Source organism: Bacillus rossius, chromosome 15, assembly GCF_032445375.1.
Source record: "Bacillus rossius redtenbacheri isolate Brsri chromosome 15, Brsri_v3, whole genome shotgun sequence".
NCBI classification, from domain to species: domain Eukaryota; kingdom Metazoa; phylum Arthropoda; class Insecta; order Phasmatodea; family Bacillidae; genus Bacillus; species Bacillus rossius.
The window spans coordinates 7,625,450-7,641,271 of record NC_086342.1 but is presented as its reverse complement, the minus strand read 5'-3'; the positions used below and the strand labels follow the sequence as shown (position 1 = coordinate 7,641,271).

Below are 15,822 nucleotides of genomic sequence, written 5' to 3'. Positions count from 1 at the left end.
GCCGCTCGGCAGGTGGCAGAACCGGCTTAACGGCACAGTTCACGATGCTTTACACGAACTGCCGAGATATTTCAATCAAACAACTTATACTTACTCATTTTATATTTATTAAAAACCCATGCAGGCTAGTTATTTTTGCACATAATCAATCACACAATGCAGTAATAAATTTTTTTAAACCCAAATTGAAAAAAAAAAAAATTGCATATGAGTTAGAGTACAGTTCATTAAACAATCAGCAATAAAACGTGCAACAAAATACATACACAGCTTTCCGAGATTTGTGCAACATTTGTGAGATTTTCTAATTTTCTACTAGATGCCGGCATATCAAGAATTTTGCACTAAAAATAAAGTAAATTTGATTCTGACAAATCCTTGGAATGCTGCTAAAACAATATTTAGGAATTGATAGAGCAAATAAAACAATAAAAGGTTAAATCAGGACGTGAGACTGTTTATAATCTTACAGTTGCTGAAAAAATGGACAAGTGAAAAGCAATTTTCTGATAGAGGCTTATTGCTGTTATCACAACTTATTTTTCTTCATAAAATAAATTGAGACTATTAAAGAAAAAATTTTTTTTGGGCACAGATATCCTTCACAGTTAATTAGGTCTTATTTCCAAAGTATTTTTAAATTCACGCAAGGACTTTATTATCCTTTTTGGTTCCACTACGAACTATGGGGGACGCACCACAACGCCGAAATACCACAATGCCGAACGTACAATAACACCGAGATGCCAAATTTACCACAAAGCCGACAGCTAGAAAACTGCTGTGTACCACAACGCCGAAATACATTAACCCCGAAAAATGTCATTGCAGGACTGCCACAAAGGTTAGGTTTGGTAAGGTTAGCACACAAATTCATTCATTTGTTTTTCATTTTGTTGCTCCTGTGAAACCCCCCCCACCACCACGCAGCAACATTTTTCGGCGTTACTGTATTTCGGCGTTATGGTACACAGCAGTTTCCTAGCTGTCGGCGTTGCGGTCAATTTGGCATTCGGCGTTATGGTATCCGGCGTTATTGCACGTTCGGCGTTGTGGTTACGACCCCGAACTATGTACTAATATTTATTTTATTTTATTTTTTAAAACGTAAGAGTAATTGTAGGGAACAGAAGACAAGAAAGGTCACCTTCTTGCGCTTGTTCTTGGTGGGCATGGGCGGCAGCTCGATCATGAGGTCCGGCGGGTTGGCGAGCAGCTCCTCTGCGAGCTGCACCGCCAGCGTGCAGGCCTCCCGCCCGTGCCCGTGGGCGTGAAGGCCCTCGGCCCGCGCCAGCAGGATCTCCCACGGGTCCTCCATCTTCTTCAGGTTGGCGAACACCGACGCCGACGACAGGGGGCTGCCCGGCTCGTCCTGCTTCGCCTCGGGCGCCTTCAGCTTCTCTGCGTTGCCCGCGTGGCAGGCGAGGGCCTTGGGGTCGTAGTAGTACACGTGGTACTCGTCGCCCGACTGCTGCGAGTCGGAGTTGGACGACTCGTCCTTTGAGGGGCGGCGGGACGCCTCGCGGTCCCCCCGCGGGGACCCCGTGCTCCCGGAGCTGTCCGAGTCCCCGTCCAGGGCCAGCGGGGACGCCGGCGGCATCGCCGGCTCCTCCCGGACCTGGCGAGGGGCGGACGCCGCCGCCGCCGGGTCGGGGGCCATCGCCAGGGAGAAGTCCGAGGCGGGCTTGGGCGGGTACGCCATCTCGTACACGGGGTAGTACCCGAGGCCGCCGGGCACCGGGACGGGCACGCCCCCGAGGCTGGCGCGGGTGGTGCCCCCGCCCTGCCACTTCTCGCCGGGGGCTAAGCCGCTCGTCCCGCTGCTGCTCGACTCGCTGCCCGTCGCACACTCCCGGAGCTCCGAGTCCGCCGCGATCCCCTGGAGGCCCGAGCCCGCGAACGTGTCGTTCAGGATGTCGGGGTCGGCGTCGTTCTCGCAGAAGCCCTCGCTGCTGACGCTGGAGCGGTTGCCGTCGTCGCGGGCGCGTACGGCCCCTGGCAGCCCGCCGATGGGCACGGGGCACAGAGGGAACTGCCCGCCCAGGTGCCGGCAGTCCATGTACGAGAACTCCACGAAGTTGTTGATCCTCATCTGGCGCTTGGGGGCGTGGTGGTGCGGCTTGTGGTGGTGGTGGCGCGGGTGGTGGTGGTGGTGGTGGTGGTGGTGGTCGTGGTGGAGCATGGGCGGCTCGCAGTTCAGCACGGCTTGCGACGAGTTCACCAGGTTGTCCGGCCGCGCTGACTCCCCGTGCCTGAAGCACGTGAAGGGGCAGTGGTAGAGGCGGTTCACGCCGCTCACGTACGTTATGCTGGGCAGCGGGTAGTCCTCCCAGTCCAGATAGCACGCCTCCACGGCCGACTTGAAGCCGCTGAACGCCTCCACGTCGTTGCGGAAGCTGATGGCACTCCTGTTGACGCCTGACCCAGGCACCGTCTGAGGGTTGTTCACGTTCCCTCCGCGGGTTTTCGTGACCTGTCGGCACAAACACCAATTCTTCAACTAAGTTAGCTACAAAACAAGGAACGATGAGTATCATCATTTCATTGACTATTTAAAAACAAAACATAGTATTTATATTTTTACAAGGAACTTATACAAAATACATAAAGATGTAAATACAAAACAAATAAAACTCCTCTTTACATTGTAGTAAGCAAAATTTCTAGACCTCACTACACAAGACAGTTATAAATTGAAAAGCTCACCGATCGCATGAAACGCGCTCGCTCTGTCTAGTGTCGAGTTAACTTCATTTGATAGTCCGCACTCTTTCGTGGTAAGTTTGTACCACGACGATTGTTATGCGTTAGTTCCGACTCACGTCCAGGTCACGGTTTTCGTAAATCTATTTAAAGTTTTTGTTGCATGACTTATTAATTTAAATGTTTGGCCTGCTTTTGCTACTCTACTTTTTAAATAAATGTACTTTACATGAATAGGTTTTGTTTTTATGAAAAACTTTATAAAAACAAATGCTTTTTTCACATAAAAATCACACCAAACTTGATTTTAGTATAAAATGTGCTACGATTATGTGATAAAACACGGTATTTACATCATCCTGTGTACAAATTTTCATGAATTATGCATTTCCTGCTTATAACACTTGTTTAATAAAATTCAAGAAATGGAAAAAAAAAAAATTAATCATTCTATATCTCTATATTCTATATATCAAAGGTACATTTGTAGATTTCTTCACAAGTTACGTGTCTGTTGGCACCTTCGTCTTGGAAAACTTAATAACTAATCCCTCCATTCCTTGCCATTCTGGTGTGTTTTCAGATGTACATATGTAGCTAAAAAATATTTTAGTTTGCAAAAATTCTGCAATGGCATTAAAAAAAACTAGTTTTAATTTGTTTACAGAGTTGAATTTATTTCATTCGTAGATAGGAATTCACAAAAAGCACATGTTCAAGTGGTGAAGGAATTGGACAATGGAATTTTCACTCTATAAACACTATCGTGAATTATGAGACAATTTTACAGAAATGTGGTGGTGTGTCTGTAAAGACAAAGATACTAGAAGGTGGAAGCACCATGACGTTAAGCAAAATTATTAGCTTGGTTCAAGCATATTTAAGCATCAAGTGTTCCCATTAGTGGTTTTAACATAACATTTGTTTATATAACTTCATGAGTTATTTGGTAAAAAAAAATTCAAACACTGACAAGAGTTAAATTGATATTTCCTACTTAAAACACATGTTTTCTATTGTCTCCTTGAAAAATGTTATAACACGGTTTTAACGTACAAATTAGATTGGAAAAATATTAATTGTTCTGATCTTATTAGTTTGCTTATCTGGTCACAGGCTGGAAGCAGTTGATGATTGATGATTGATGATTGATGGATGATGATTGATAGATGATGATTGATTGATGATTGATGGATGATGTATGATGGATGATGTATGATTGACGGATGATGATTGATGGATAATGATTGATTGATGATGATTGATGGAAGATGATTGGTTGATGATGATTGATGATTATGGAAGATGATTGATGAATGGTGATTGATGGATGATGATGATTGATGATGATTATTGATGGATGATGATTGATGGACAATGATTGATGGATGATGATTGATGGATGATGATTATGATTATGATGATGATAATGATAAACTGTTATTAGTAACTTTTTTAAATTACGGCATTGGTATATTTTTCAAACATACAAATACTTTTTCCAAGTAGTTAGACATGCTTATTACAAATCATTATTTGTAAAAAAAAAGCATCACGCATCAGCCTAAGAGCCATATTTGTTTAATAATATGCTATCTTTATAAACATAATTAATAAGAAGATTAAAATAATTGCACTGAAATCTCCTGTTTCAAAAACCAAAGTATTCCACAAATGTAGGGATGTGCGAGTACCCAATATTTTCGGGTACGGTTCGAATCCTTAATTACCCGAACCCGGAATCGTTGTACGTACATGGATTCGAACAGTATTACGAATATTCACAAAAGTTATAAATTAATTTAATACGACTCAAAAATACTGGCAGTGAAAAATAAAATTAGGCTACTATTACGTAAGTATTTATAATATGATATATCAAAGAAAGATATGTAAATTAAATAATTAACACAGTGACATTAAAAGAATTTTAAGATTTCGAGAGCTTAAACTATAATTACGAATTTTGTCGTATAGCAAACTATAAACTAAAAACAATTACATACCTACAAAAAAAAAAGTCTTGGCTATTTATTAGAGAAAAAATGGTTTCGTTTGCTGAAGCGTTTATAAAACTGAGATTTCCCTGTGGCGTGCCGTTTATTACGATTGAGCTAGAGAATCGAATATGTTTTGGTTTTCATATTTTAAAGTGTTTATTATTAATTAAGTTTACATAATTATAAACATTTCAATCTCAGTGTAATATATAATTGCCAGTAGTTACAGTTAGAAAAAAGAGAAAACACATTATTTTTAAATTAATCAGTTATTTTTAATTATTCTGCACTTAATATTCGGAATCGGATTCATATCTCAAATATTACCAGGGATTCGAATCGGATTCGAACCGAACTGAAAATCAATGATTCGTACATCCCTACACAAATGAAACCACACAATCTCGTCCCTGGCGTGCCTACCTTCTCGACGATCTTGAGGTGCCAGTTGCGGAACTGGTCGTGCAGCAGCTCGCGCTCCTCGGAGGACAGCCCCGGGTTGAGCGCGGCGAGCCGCCACAGCACCACGATCTCGTCGCACAGCGAGGAGCAGGCGTGCTGCGACGCGTGGCTGTTGCCGCTCACGCTGCCGTGCTTGCCGCCCGAGTGGCCCGAGCTGCCGTTGTGCAGGGCCACCTTCGTGTTGAACCACCACACCAGGATCTGCCGGACCCGGGGGCGTCCCGTTAGGATACCAAGGTCGCTACAGACGTGGTCTCAGATACATGAGGCAAGGTGAAAATGGGAGATTTCACAAGGCGTCCACACAAAATCTGTGATCAAATTTCCTCGACATTCTTCGACCAAAGATCAAATACATTTCATTTTTTTTAATAATTGATCCATTTTGCAATTTTATGCACGGCTGGCTAATTCAAACCATGGCTTAAACCATGGAAACCATAGTTTAAACCAAGTGGCTTTTATAAAAAATATTTTTCTTTTTAAATAGAATCTTATAATATTTTTAACGAAAAGTCCAATTCCACTCTAATAACAACAAAATAGTTTGCTTATTAATGTTTATCGTGATTTACAGGAACAAAAAAAATTATGTACGTACTAATCAAGATCTTATCCTCTAAATTATCTGAATAAGTTGTAAATCACACCCAGCTAAATAACTCCTCTAAAATTAAAAAAAAAAAATATTATAAATAGTAGTTAATTCCTTTTCTGCGGGAAATCCCTGACTGTACTGTAACTTCCCCATTCTGCGTAATATAATAGATGTAAAATGTCAAGTGTTCATATCGACACATGCACCAATTATATTACATTTAGCGAATATCTGTTGAAAATATTGATGACAGGATAACAAAAAACGAGGGAGGATCGGTGTTTTGAATTTCAGAAAGAGCCCTTAGTGATGACAACGTGAGAACAGCAAAACAAGGCGTGTCGGCCCCAAGTTCCGATTAATTTTCGTGTTAGATATACACGAACGGAAGGAAACTCGATTCCCGAGTTCGAAGCGTCGCCCCGTCCAGAGGCCTCGAGGGGCGTCGTCGCTACCTGCTCGCACGCCATGCACTCCTCGGTGATGATCTCCAGCAGGGGCACCGCGTTGCGGTCGTTCCTCTTGAACATCTCGCGAGCGATGGACAGCAGGTTCCACATGCCCTCCGGCTCCCGGCCCCTCAGCGGCCGGAGCAGGCTGGTCCACTCGGCCGCGGCCGGCGGCGCCGAGTTGCTCAGGTAGTTCACATCGCTGCCAACACGCAAGCACGCCCCCGCGATCCAGCCTGTCGTACGGCCACGACCACAGGCGACAAGGCCTCCCCGAATACACACCGGGTTCCGAGCCGATCACGTATCTCGTATCTCGTATTACGATCCAACACAGAATCCTCACCTCCTGAACACGTCGAACTACCCTAGAGTTATGCTAATCCGAACTAGTTGGGACCCGGTAACCCAAAGTCCATATTAAACTGAATTTTCCAGATAGATAGGTAAAACTATAAAAAATCTATTTTTTTTTTTTCCTTTTACAAATACACCTCTTTTTCTACAGCTTCATTTTTGTTACAATCTACTGTGTGCGTAAACCATAAGTTTTTAACTACGGATGTGTCAACGAAAATGCCTAATTCTCAAATACCATAATATCCATAAAATCCTTAAAATTCAAAGAAAATTTTAGAATATAGTCATTACGAAATTGAAATAAGACAGCACCCTCCCCAAGCTTTTAGTTATACAGAGTTGTGGTTCATTATTTGTCTGTTGGACAAAAAAACTTAAATTTAAATTTTTTTTTTTTTTAATTTTTAGTTCATTCAACAATAAAAACAGTTTTTTTCCTTGTATTTTTTAAAATTTGTGTATACTCTTAAATAAACCTAAGATCAATTTTTTTTTTTTTAATCACGCACCTGAACACTATTGGTGCTGGAATGCAAAACTTGATGAGAATCTTCTTGATGTTGTCATGAAGTGTTTTCTCATCCAAGTACCACGATGTCTGGTCGTTGGCAGAAGCCCCCGCGGTGGGATCCGGGGCTCCACACACCTGTCCAAGAACACACTTGCTTTACTCTCTAAACTTGCACAGATTCATGTTTGCTTACATTGACTCCCGTACAGAGTTCGCGCACGTAGTCGAATATTGATATATCAATATCGAGTCACAGTTTTCGGTTTTCAATTTTAAAGGTTTACAAAATATGGTATATTTTGCATGACTAATTAATTTAAATTGTTTGGCGTGCTTTTTAATTTAAAGTACTTGCCATGCAACATGTTATGTTTTGATGAAAATCAACAAAAAATTTTTTCTCACATAACAATTGCACCCCTAGATTTAAGAGTAAAATGTGCGACGTTTAAGTGATAAAACACAGTACTTCAACGCAACGTCCCTAAAATGTATGCAAACGAAATATTATCCCTCCTCTCCCTCTTGGTATCTATCTCGCTCCAAGATCTTTCCTCGCCCGGGAAAAACTCTTGCCACTACGTTTAGCCCAGGGGTCGGCAGACTGCGTCTCTCAAGCCGAACGCAGCTCCTTTTCAGAGGATTTTACGGCTCTACAACTCACTGAGCTGCCACAACACAAACAAAAAATGCTGAAAAAAAAATCTAACGGCTCAATCACAGCGCATGACCTCAACCTGCACGCTTGCGCTGCCCTACCTCTGCACTCACCCAGGTGCTAATTAATTAATATAACTTAGGTTTTCTTGTTTTGGAAGTAAGAGCTCTACTAATAATTACAATAATTTTTTTTTTTACATTTACGTGTTTTTCCCCCCCCCTTAAGTAGCCTTTTCTTTCAAGACTTAATGTTGAATTTGTGGATAACGAATTTTGATTATCTCTCTTTTTTTTTTTTTATCATTTTAAAATTCCAAGATACATGATGTGGCTCTCTTAAAAAAAATTGGTTGTCTGTAAAGTTGGTTTACGGACGATAGTTTAACGTGACGTCATGACAAAACATTGATGAAATGATTGCATACTTTTAAGAATAAATTTGAATAATTTTTATTGAATTATCACTATTTTGTATGGATACAAAGGAGGAGTGAAATGAAATTTACAATTTAATTGATAAATTTACTTTTATTTGCACTCATTAATTCAAATATATTTTATTACTTTAACGAAGAGATTATTTTAAGTATAACTATTATACATGTTTGCTATTTAACTTCTTCCAATCTGTGTTATTCTGTTAAGGATAGGACGATGATAGGGAAAAGTAGGAAAACGAATGGGAGTGTTTCAAGTTTAATGTGCCTCGAAAAAGCCAAATTGATGGTTGTTCCAATCGAGTGGAAGAGAGAAAGATGCGGCGCAAGCGTACAAAGAGCGTAATGGGACCAAGTGTGTAACGGGACAAAGTGCATTACGGGACAAAGTGCATAACGCGACAAAGTGTGTAACGGGACAAAGTGTGTAACGGGACAAAGTGTGTAACGGGACAGAGTGTGTAACGGGACAGTGTGTAACGGGACAATGAGTCATCCTTTTTCGTGCGTGCAGCCGGCTGTTCATTGATTTATTAGACGTCACGTCAAAAGTGGAGGACCTGTTTACTTGACATCTGGCTCAACTCTCGGTAGGAAAGCCCGCCGACCCCTGGTCACCCGGACGCTCACCGAGTTGATGGTGGACGACTGGGAGGACAGCAGGTCGTCGAGGATCTTCTGCGCGGTCGGCAGGATCTGCTGCGGCAGCTCGCTGATCAGGTACTGGGCGAACTTCTGCAGCTGGTCGCGCTCCAGGCGGGACAGCGACTCGCTCACCGGCGCCCTCAGGCACACCTGAGTCGGCTGGGAACACACACGCGTCGCCATCTGGTAGGGCAGCCAGGGACGACAGCACGTGTCCCGACAAGACAGTTCCCCACACACACGATCAGCCCCGTGCGGCCGACATTCAGTCAAGGTTTTTCCCAATTCGACACCCGCGTTTCTTTCGAGCCAACTACACGATGTGGCACTCACAATGACTCAATGAGCTTATAGGTACAGTGAAATGTCTTAAATCCACATTCTGCAATCAGTAAGGACACATTGAATACGTAGTTTTTAGTTTTACTCCTTTCTTGTCACTTCCCGCTAATGAATCACACTTAATGGGCTTGATCCCCCCCGCAATTATGTTTAATTTATAATTGAGAGCCCGGTTAACTGAATGTCCGGTTAATAGTTATTTAAAGGATTGAATCTTATAACACCATGGTCAGTAGTTCTATTGCAGTTTCTTTAATTTTTTTTTAATTTCTGTGACATTCATACATTGATACATAAATATTTCTCAAAACAGAATTCATATTTGAATAATATTTTAGAAAATATTTTTTTTTTAAATTTCACTTATTCTTGAAATGATGATTCTCCCATTGGGCAGAAGGAAAGAAAGGGAACGGTCAGTCTCATCACAGTTACCAGTTACTCTGTTAACTGAATGCCCGGTTAATCGGGTCACAAATAATCAACGTTCTACTGTAATATAGTTGTTCCATTTACTGAGCGAGGGACATGAGACCAGGTAACGGGAGAAAGTAGATATGTGGGGACACGAAACAGTGGAACTCTCAAGAGCATGTGGATTTCCAGTTTGGTTAAATTTGCACCAGCTGTTATTGACTGCAGGAGCACCAGTGTATTTCAGGTTAGACGACAGTAACAACATTAACATAGGATAACATATTTATTATAAAACTATTAACTTACAGAGAGCTTAAAAATACTGGCAACTTATACACATGCAGCTTAAAAAAAAACTAGTTTAAGCTGGAACAACTTATAAAATATTTTTTTGTGCCGTTCTAAGTTAAAATGTGTCTAGGTCAGTGGTTCTCCAACTTTTTGAAGTCAGGCACATTTAAAATCACACAAATAAATTGTAGATGCACCATTGTAATACGCACAGTTTTTTTTTAATATTTTAAATGTATTTATGGTACAAGTGAAGTAATTATAAGTTTTATAGTAAAATGATGCTGCAAGTTAAATATTCAATATTCAAAACTCTGCAGCAAAGCTGAACCAGAAAGACAACGTCTGCAGAGGCAACGGCAGGATCAGAATCCATTTACAAGGGACATCACGCTAGGCCGCTCCTCAAGGAAAGGAGCGTCCAGCCCCGCTACAGCTACCTGTGATGTGACTGACCGTTCCCTTTCTTTCCTTCTGCCCAATGGGAAAATCATCATTTCAAGAATAAGTGAAATTTTAAAAAAAAATATTTTCTAAAATATTATTCAAATATGAATTCTGTTTTGAGAAATATTTATGTATCAATGTATGAATGTCACAGAATTTTTTAAAAATTAAAGAAACATGCAATAGAACTACTGACCATGGTGTTTTAAGATTCAATCCTTTAAATAACCATTTCACAAACTAATTTTCAGAATTAATACATATTGTAATTTTATTTATATAATTACATTATTGAAAGCACGCTATTTTGGGGAATGGTAACAGGATAAGTAAGAAGGAAAAAAAATTGACCTGGTAAAATTCAGAGTTAAATTTTTTAATTTGTGTTATTTTCTATTATATATATATATATTAATCTTTTTCCTTGAATACTGAATCCTTTGAATACTAAAGGATTTGATGGGGTTTGAGGATTTGAGGATTTGACTGTCCCGTCCCTAGTGTTAACGAAAAGAGCGATATATTCAAAATTAATCGGTAAACCAAGAGTAGCAGTATATATGGATGAATAATAGCAGCTATATTAATTAGAGAGACTATATGAATGGTAAATTAAAATCCTTAAATGATATTTTCTAGCCCTTTGTACCATTTATTGAAAAGCTTGATTTTAATTTATTCATACGTCTGGACACGTACTTCTCCGGACTACCAGAGGGCCGAACGAACACTTTTGCAACCTCGCCGGGCTCACCAGGTGAATTATTTATTTATATGTACATCTGGACACATACTTCTCTGGACTACCAGAGGGCGAACGAACACACTTTGGCAACCTCGGCGGGCTCACCAGGTGAATTATTTATTTATATGTACATCTGGACACATATTTCTCTCGACTACCAGAGGGCGAACGAACACACTTTGGCAACCCTCGGCGGCTCACCAGGTGAATTATTTATTTATATGTACATCTGGACACGTACTTCTCGGGACTGCCAGAGGGCCGAACGAACACACTTCGGCAAACCTTCGGCCGGGGCTCACCAGGTGGATGCGGTGCAGGCACACGGCGACCACGTGGGAGCACCAGTACGCCGTCGAGCTGCAGGTGCAGTTGCAGGAGGTGATGCGGCGACGGTCGAAGGTCACCGCCACGTTGTACTGGCCGCGGGTCTGGCCGGGCAGGGACGGAGGCACTGCCACGCTGGCGCTCAGGTGGAAACCTGCGGCACGTCAGAACGCCGGTGAAACCTGCGGCACGCCAGAACGCCGGTGAAACCTGCGGCACGCCAGGACGCCGGTGAAACCTGCGGCACGTCAGGACGCCGGTGAAACCTGCGGCACGCCAGGACGCCGGTGAAACCTGCGGCACGCCAGAACGCCGGTGAAACCTGCGGCACGCCAGAACGCCGGTGAAACCTGCGGCACGCCAGAACGCCGGTGAAACCTGCGGCACGCCAGAACGCCGGTGAAACCTGCGGCACGCCAGAACGCCGGTGAAACCTGCGGCACGCCAGAACGCCGGTGAAACCTGCGGCACGCCAGAACGCCGGTGAAACCTGCGGCACGTCAGAACGCCGGTGAAACCTGCGGCACGTCAGAACGCCGGTGAAACCTGCGGCACGTCAGAACGCCGGTGAAACCTGCGGCACGTCAGAACGCCGGTGAAACCTGCGGCACGTCAGAACGCCGGTGAAACCTGCGGCACGTCAGAACGCCGGTGAAACCTGCGGCACGTCAGAACGCCGGTGAAACCTGCGGCACGTCAGAACGCCGGTGAAACCTGCGGCACGTCAGAACGCCGGTGAAACCTGCGGCACGTCAGAACGCCGGTGAAACCTGCGGCACGTCAGAACGCCGGTGAAACCTGCTGCGGCACGTCAGAACGCCGGTGAAACCTGCTGCGGCACGTCAGAACGCCGGTGAAACCTGCTGCGGCACGTCAGAACGCCGGTGAAACCTGCTGCGGCACGTCAGAACGCCGGTGAAACCTGCGGCACGCCAGAACGCCGGTGAAACCTGCGGCACGCCAGAACGCCGGTGAAACCTGCGGCACGCCAGAACGCCGGTGAAACCTGCGGCACGCCAGAACGCCGGTGAAACCTGCGGCACGTCAGAACGCCGGTGAAACCTGCGGCACGTCAGAACGCCGGTGAAACCTGCGGCACGCCAGAACGCCGGTGAAACCTGCGGCACGCCAGAACGCCGGTGAAACCTGCGGCACGCCAGAACGCCGGTGAAACCTGCGGCACGCCAGAACGCCGGTGAAACCTGCGGCACGCCAGAACGCCGGTGAAACCTGCGGCACGCCAGAACGCCGGTGAAACCTGCGGCACGCCAGAACGCCGGTGAAACCTGCGGCACGCCAGAACGCCGGTGAAACCTGCGGCACGTCAGAACGCCGGTGAAACCTGCGGCACGTCAGAACGCCGGTGAAACCTGCGGCACGTCAGAACGCCGGTGAAACCTGCGGCACGTCAGAACGCCGGTGAAACCTGCGGCACGTCAGAACGCCGGTGAAACCTGCGGCACGTCAGAACGCCGGTGAAACCTGCGGCACGTCAGAACGCCGGTGAAACCTGCGGCACGTCAGAACGCCGGTGAAACCTGCGGCACGTCAGAACGCCGGTGAAACCTGCGGCACGTCAGAACGCCGGTGAAACCTGCGGCACGTCAGAACGCCGGTGAAACCTGCGGCACGTCAGAACGCCGGTGAAACCTGCGGCACGCCAGAACGCCGGTGAAACCTGCGGCACGCCAGAACGCCGGTGAAACCTGCGGCACGCCAGAACGCCGGTGAAACCTGCGGCACGCCAGAACGCCGGTGAAACCTGCGGCACGCCAGAACGCCGGTGAAACCTGCGGCACGCCAGAACGCCGGTGAAACCTGCGGCACGTCAGAACGCCGGTGAAACCTGCGGCACGTCAGAACGCCGGTGAAACCTGCGGCACGTCAGAACGCCGGTGAAACCTGCGGCACGTCAGAACGCCGGTGAAACCTGCGGCACGTCAGAACGCCGGTGAAACCTGCGGCACGTCAGAACGCCGGTGAAACCTGCGGCACGTCAGAACGCCGGTGAAACCTGCGGCACGTCAGAACGCCGGTGAAACAAGCGGCACGTCAGAACGCCGGTGAAACCTGCGGCACGTCAGAACGCCGGTGAAACCTGCGGCACGTCAGAACGCCGGTGAAACCTGCAGGCACGTCAGAACGCCGGTGAAACCTACGGCACGTCAGAACGCCGGTGAATCCACGCGATCCCTGCGAGTTTTAGGGAGCCAGGTCACGAAATGGAAGAGCCGGCGACGGAAAAAAAATAAACGTTACAGCGCCGACGGTTTCCTCGGACCCGGTCATTTCCGTACAATATTTTTGTGACAAAAAACATTCGCTGATTTTTTTTAAATGTTGATGGAGAATGTTTGAATTTGTTATCATATATTGTGGGGTGAGTAACAGATTTCACTACGTGTGTAATGCATTACGGCTTGGCCTCGCCAGTTTTGTAGAGTTACTGGTTTTTCATATATAGGTATCTTGGCAAAAGTTTGTTGCCGTCAAGAAAAAAAGTTAGGCGTCATGGCGTCCTGGCACCCCAGATTTGAAGAGCCCTGTTGTAACCTAACGACCTCTTTTTTTTCATGTTTAAACTTCATAATAGAACTAAGCCACACCATTTTATTAATCAGCGTGTCTACACTGAAAGTATGTCAACTGGGCTGGTCATGATAGACACGAAAAATTACCGGAAAAAAAAAACAATAATGAAGCTGGAAGTAAGTAGTGTTCTTCCAAAATTAATTCTGTGGTGCTCTTGACACTTCATTTTCTGTTTAATGGTCGCACATAAATTATTGGTGACCGTCCATTTACATCATGTTGAAATTATTTCACAATTAATATTTTTCAACACAAAAATCTGCACGTTCCTGGGAACCATATATTTGTTTCGTAGAATGTTTGATTTTGTTTATCATATATTGTGGGGTGAGTAACAGATTTCACTACATGTATAATGAATTACGGCTTGGCCTCACTAGTTTTGTAGAGTTACTGGTTTTTCACAAAATGTTTTATGTTATCTTTTTGTAGTAAATTTAGTTCTTAGAGATATTAATCAAGGTTTTTTCTATTTGTACAATGTCAGGCCTCTTCTCATAATTAGAATATTTGTTTGATAGAGTTTTGGTCACTAAATTATTTTTTTTTAATTTTGTGTTTTTTAACAGCATCCATATAAATATAATGGAAATATGGTCACAGTCTTGACTAAGACATGCTTTGTGACTAGAGACATTTCATCATGTATCAATTTAACTGATACTCAGTTCAATTGGAATGACAGGCTTGGCCAGGTCACGTTTGTAACTGAGTCCTTTCAGAATGGAGCAAGTAAACTGTTGATGGGAGACTCTTATCAAGATGCTCAGATCAAATGAAATGGAGTGTAGTCTCTGACTCTATCAGGGCACGCTTAACGACAGAAGCAGTTTAAGCATAAGACAATTTAACTGATGTCAAGAGTCAACATCAAGATGCTCAGATTGACTGGAATGGACTACAGTCGCAGACTCGGCCTGGACACGTTTAAAGACTGAAAGCAAATACACTAGACACTAATACCAGACAGCTCTATACTAACAACATAGGCGATAGTGTGAAAAATAATTTAGCGTCAAGAGGTGTGACTATATAAATCTTTAAATTATACATTATTTTTTCTAGTGTCAAATACTTCACTTGTTTTCAAGGAATATGAAGCACTGGAGGTTTATTTTTTCCCCATAAATCTGTAAAATTACAAAATAAGTTTTTCTAAGAGATAGGAAAGTTAATTTTGTGGTCATAACCTTGGTACCATATGCACAGTATGTCCTTAAAATAATGCCCCAGTTATACATTTAAATAGTATCAACTGAAAGGGTTGTAAAGTTTTGGTTGAAGATCACAATTGAAGAGTAACTGAAACTGTTTAATATATGCGCATGCGTGAGTACTGCTTTGTTGTTTTCTCGCCTGCAGTGCTACCTACACAAAATGGCGACTCCTAAACGTAAAGCATTTTGTGTTCTACAATTTGCTCAGAATGAACCTGTACTTTCAGCCCTCCCCATTGGAATCTCTTTGTACGAGAGTGGGTGAACGTCGAAGTCCAAGATCGTTGGATCGGTCGTAATGGTCGAGATGACAGAGCTGGCTACGGAAAATTGAAACTGGAACATATTTTTTTTTACGGACACCATTTTCATACTGGGAATACCATCTGCCATCTATCGGACCGACGTGGAAACAACGCCAGGTTTTCACACAATGCTGGGTACGGAGCATTGAAACTGAAATATTCTTTCACGGACATCATGTTCGTACTGGGCGTGCCATCTGCCATCTATCCAAGGGCGTCGCCAGCAGATGGCCTGGGGGGGGGGGGGCAAGTTTGTGGGAAAAGTATGTATTTTTTTTGCATTTGGCTAAATATTTTTGAATCTCTAGGGCACT

General features: G+C 44.0%; 1 protein-coding gene across 4 annotated transcripts in view; it reads right to left on the bottom strand.

Annotated features, from left to right (window-relative positions):
* The window catches only part of LOC134539543 (zinc finger SWIM domain-containing protein 8 homolog), a 94,674-nt gene that overhangs the window by 28,933 nt on the left and 49,919 nt on the right, over positions 1 to 15,822 (bottom strand). For all 4 annotated transcript variants that reach the window (XM_063381655.1, XM_063381656.1, XM_063381657.1 and 1 more), the window contains exons 3-8: positions 11,370 to 11,548; positions 8,811 to 8,984; positions 7,082 to 7,218; positions 6,219 to 6,414; positions 5,127 to 5,366; positions 1,148 to 2,473 (exon numbers count right to left, since the gene is read on the bottom strand). In XM_063381655.1, the coding sequence (XP_063237725.1) occupies positions 1,148 to 2,473; positions 5,127 to 5,366; positions 6,219 to 6,414; positions 7,082 to 7,218; positions 8,811 to 8,984; positions 11,370 to 11,548 (2,252 nt within the window). The remainder of the gene's footprint in view (positions 1 to 1,147; positions 2,474 to 5,126; positions 5,367 to 6,218; positions 6,415 to 7,081; positions 7,219 to 8,810; positions 8,985 to 11,369; positions 11,549 to 15,822) is intronic.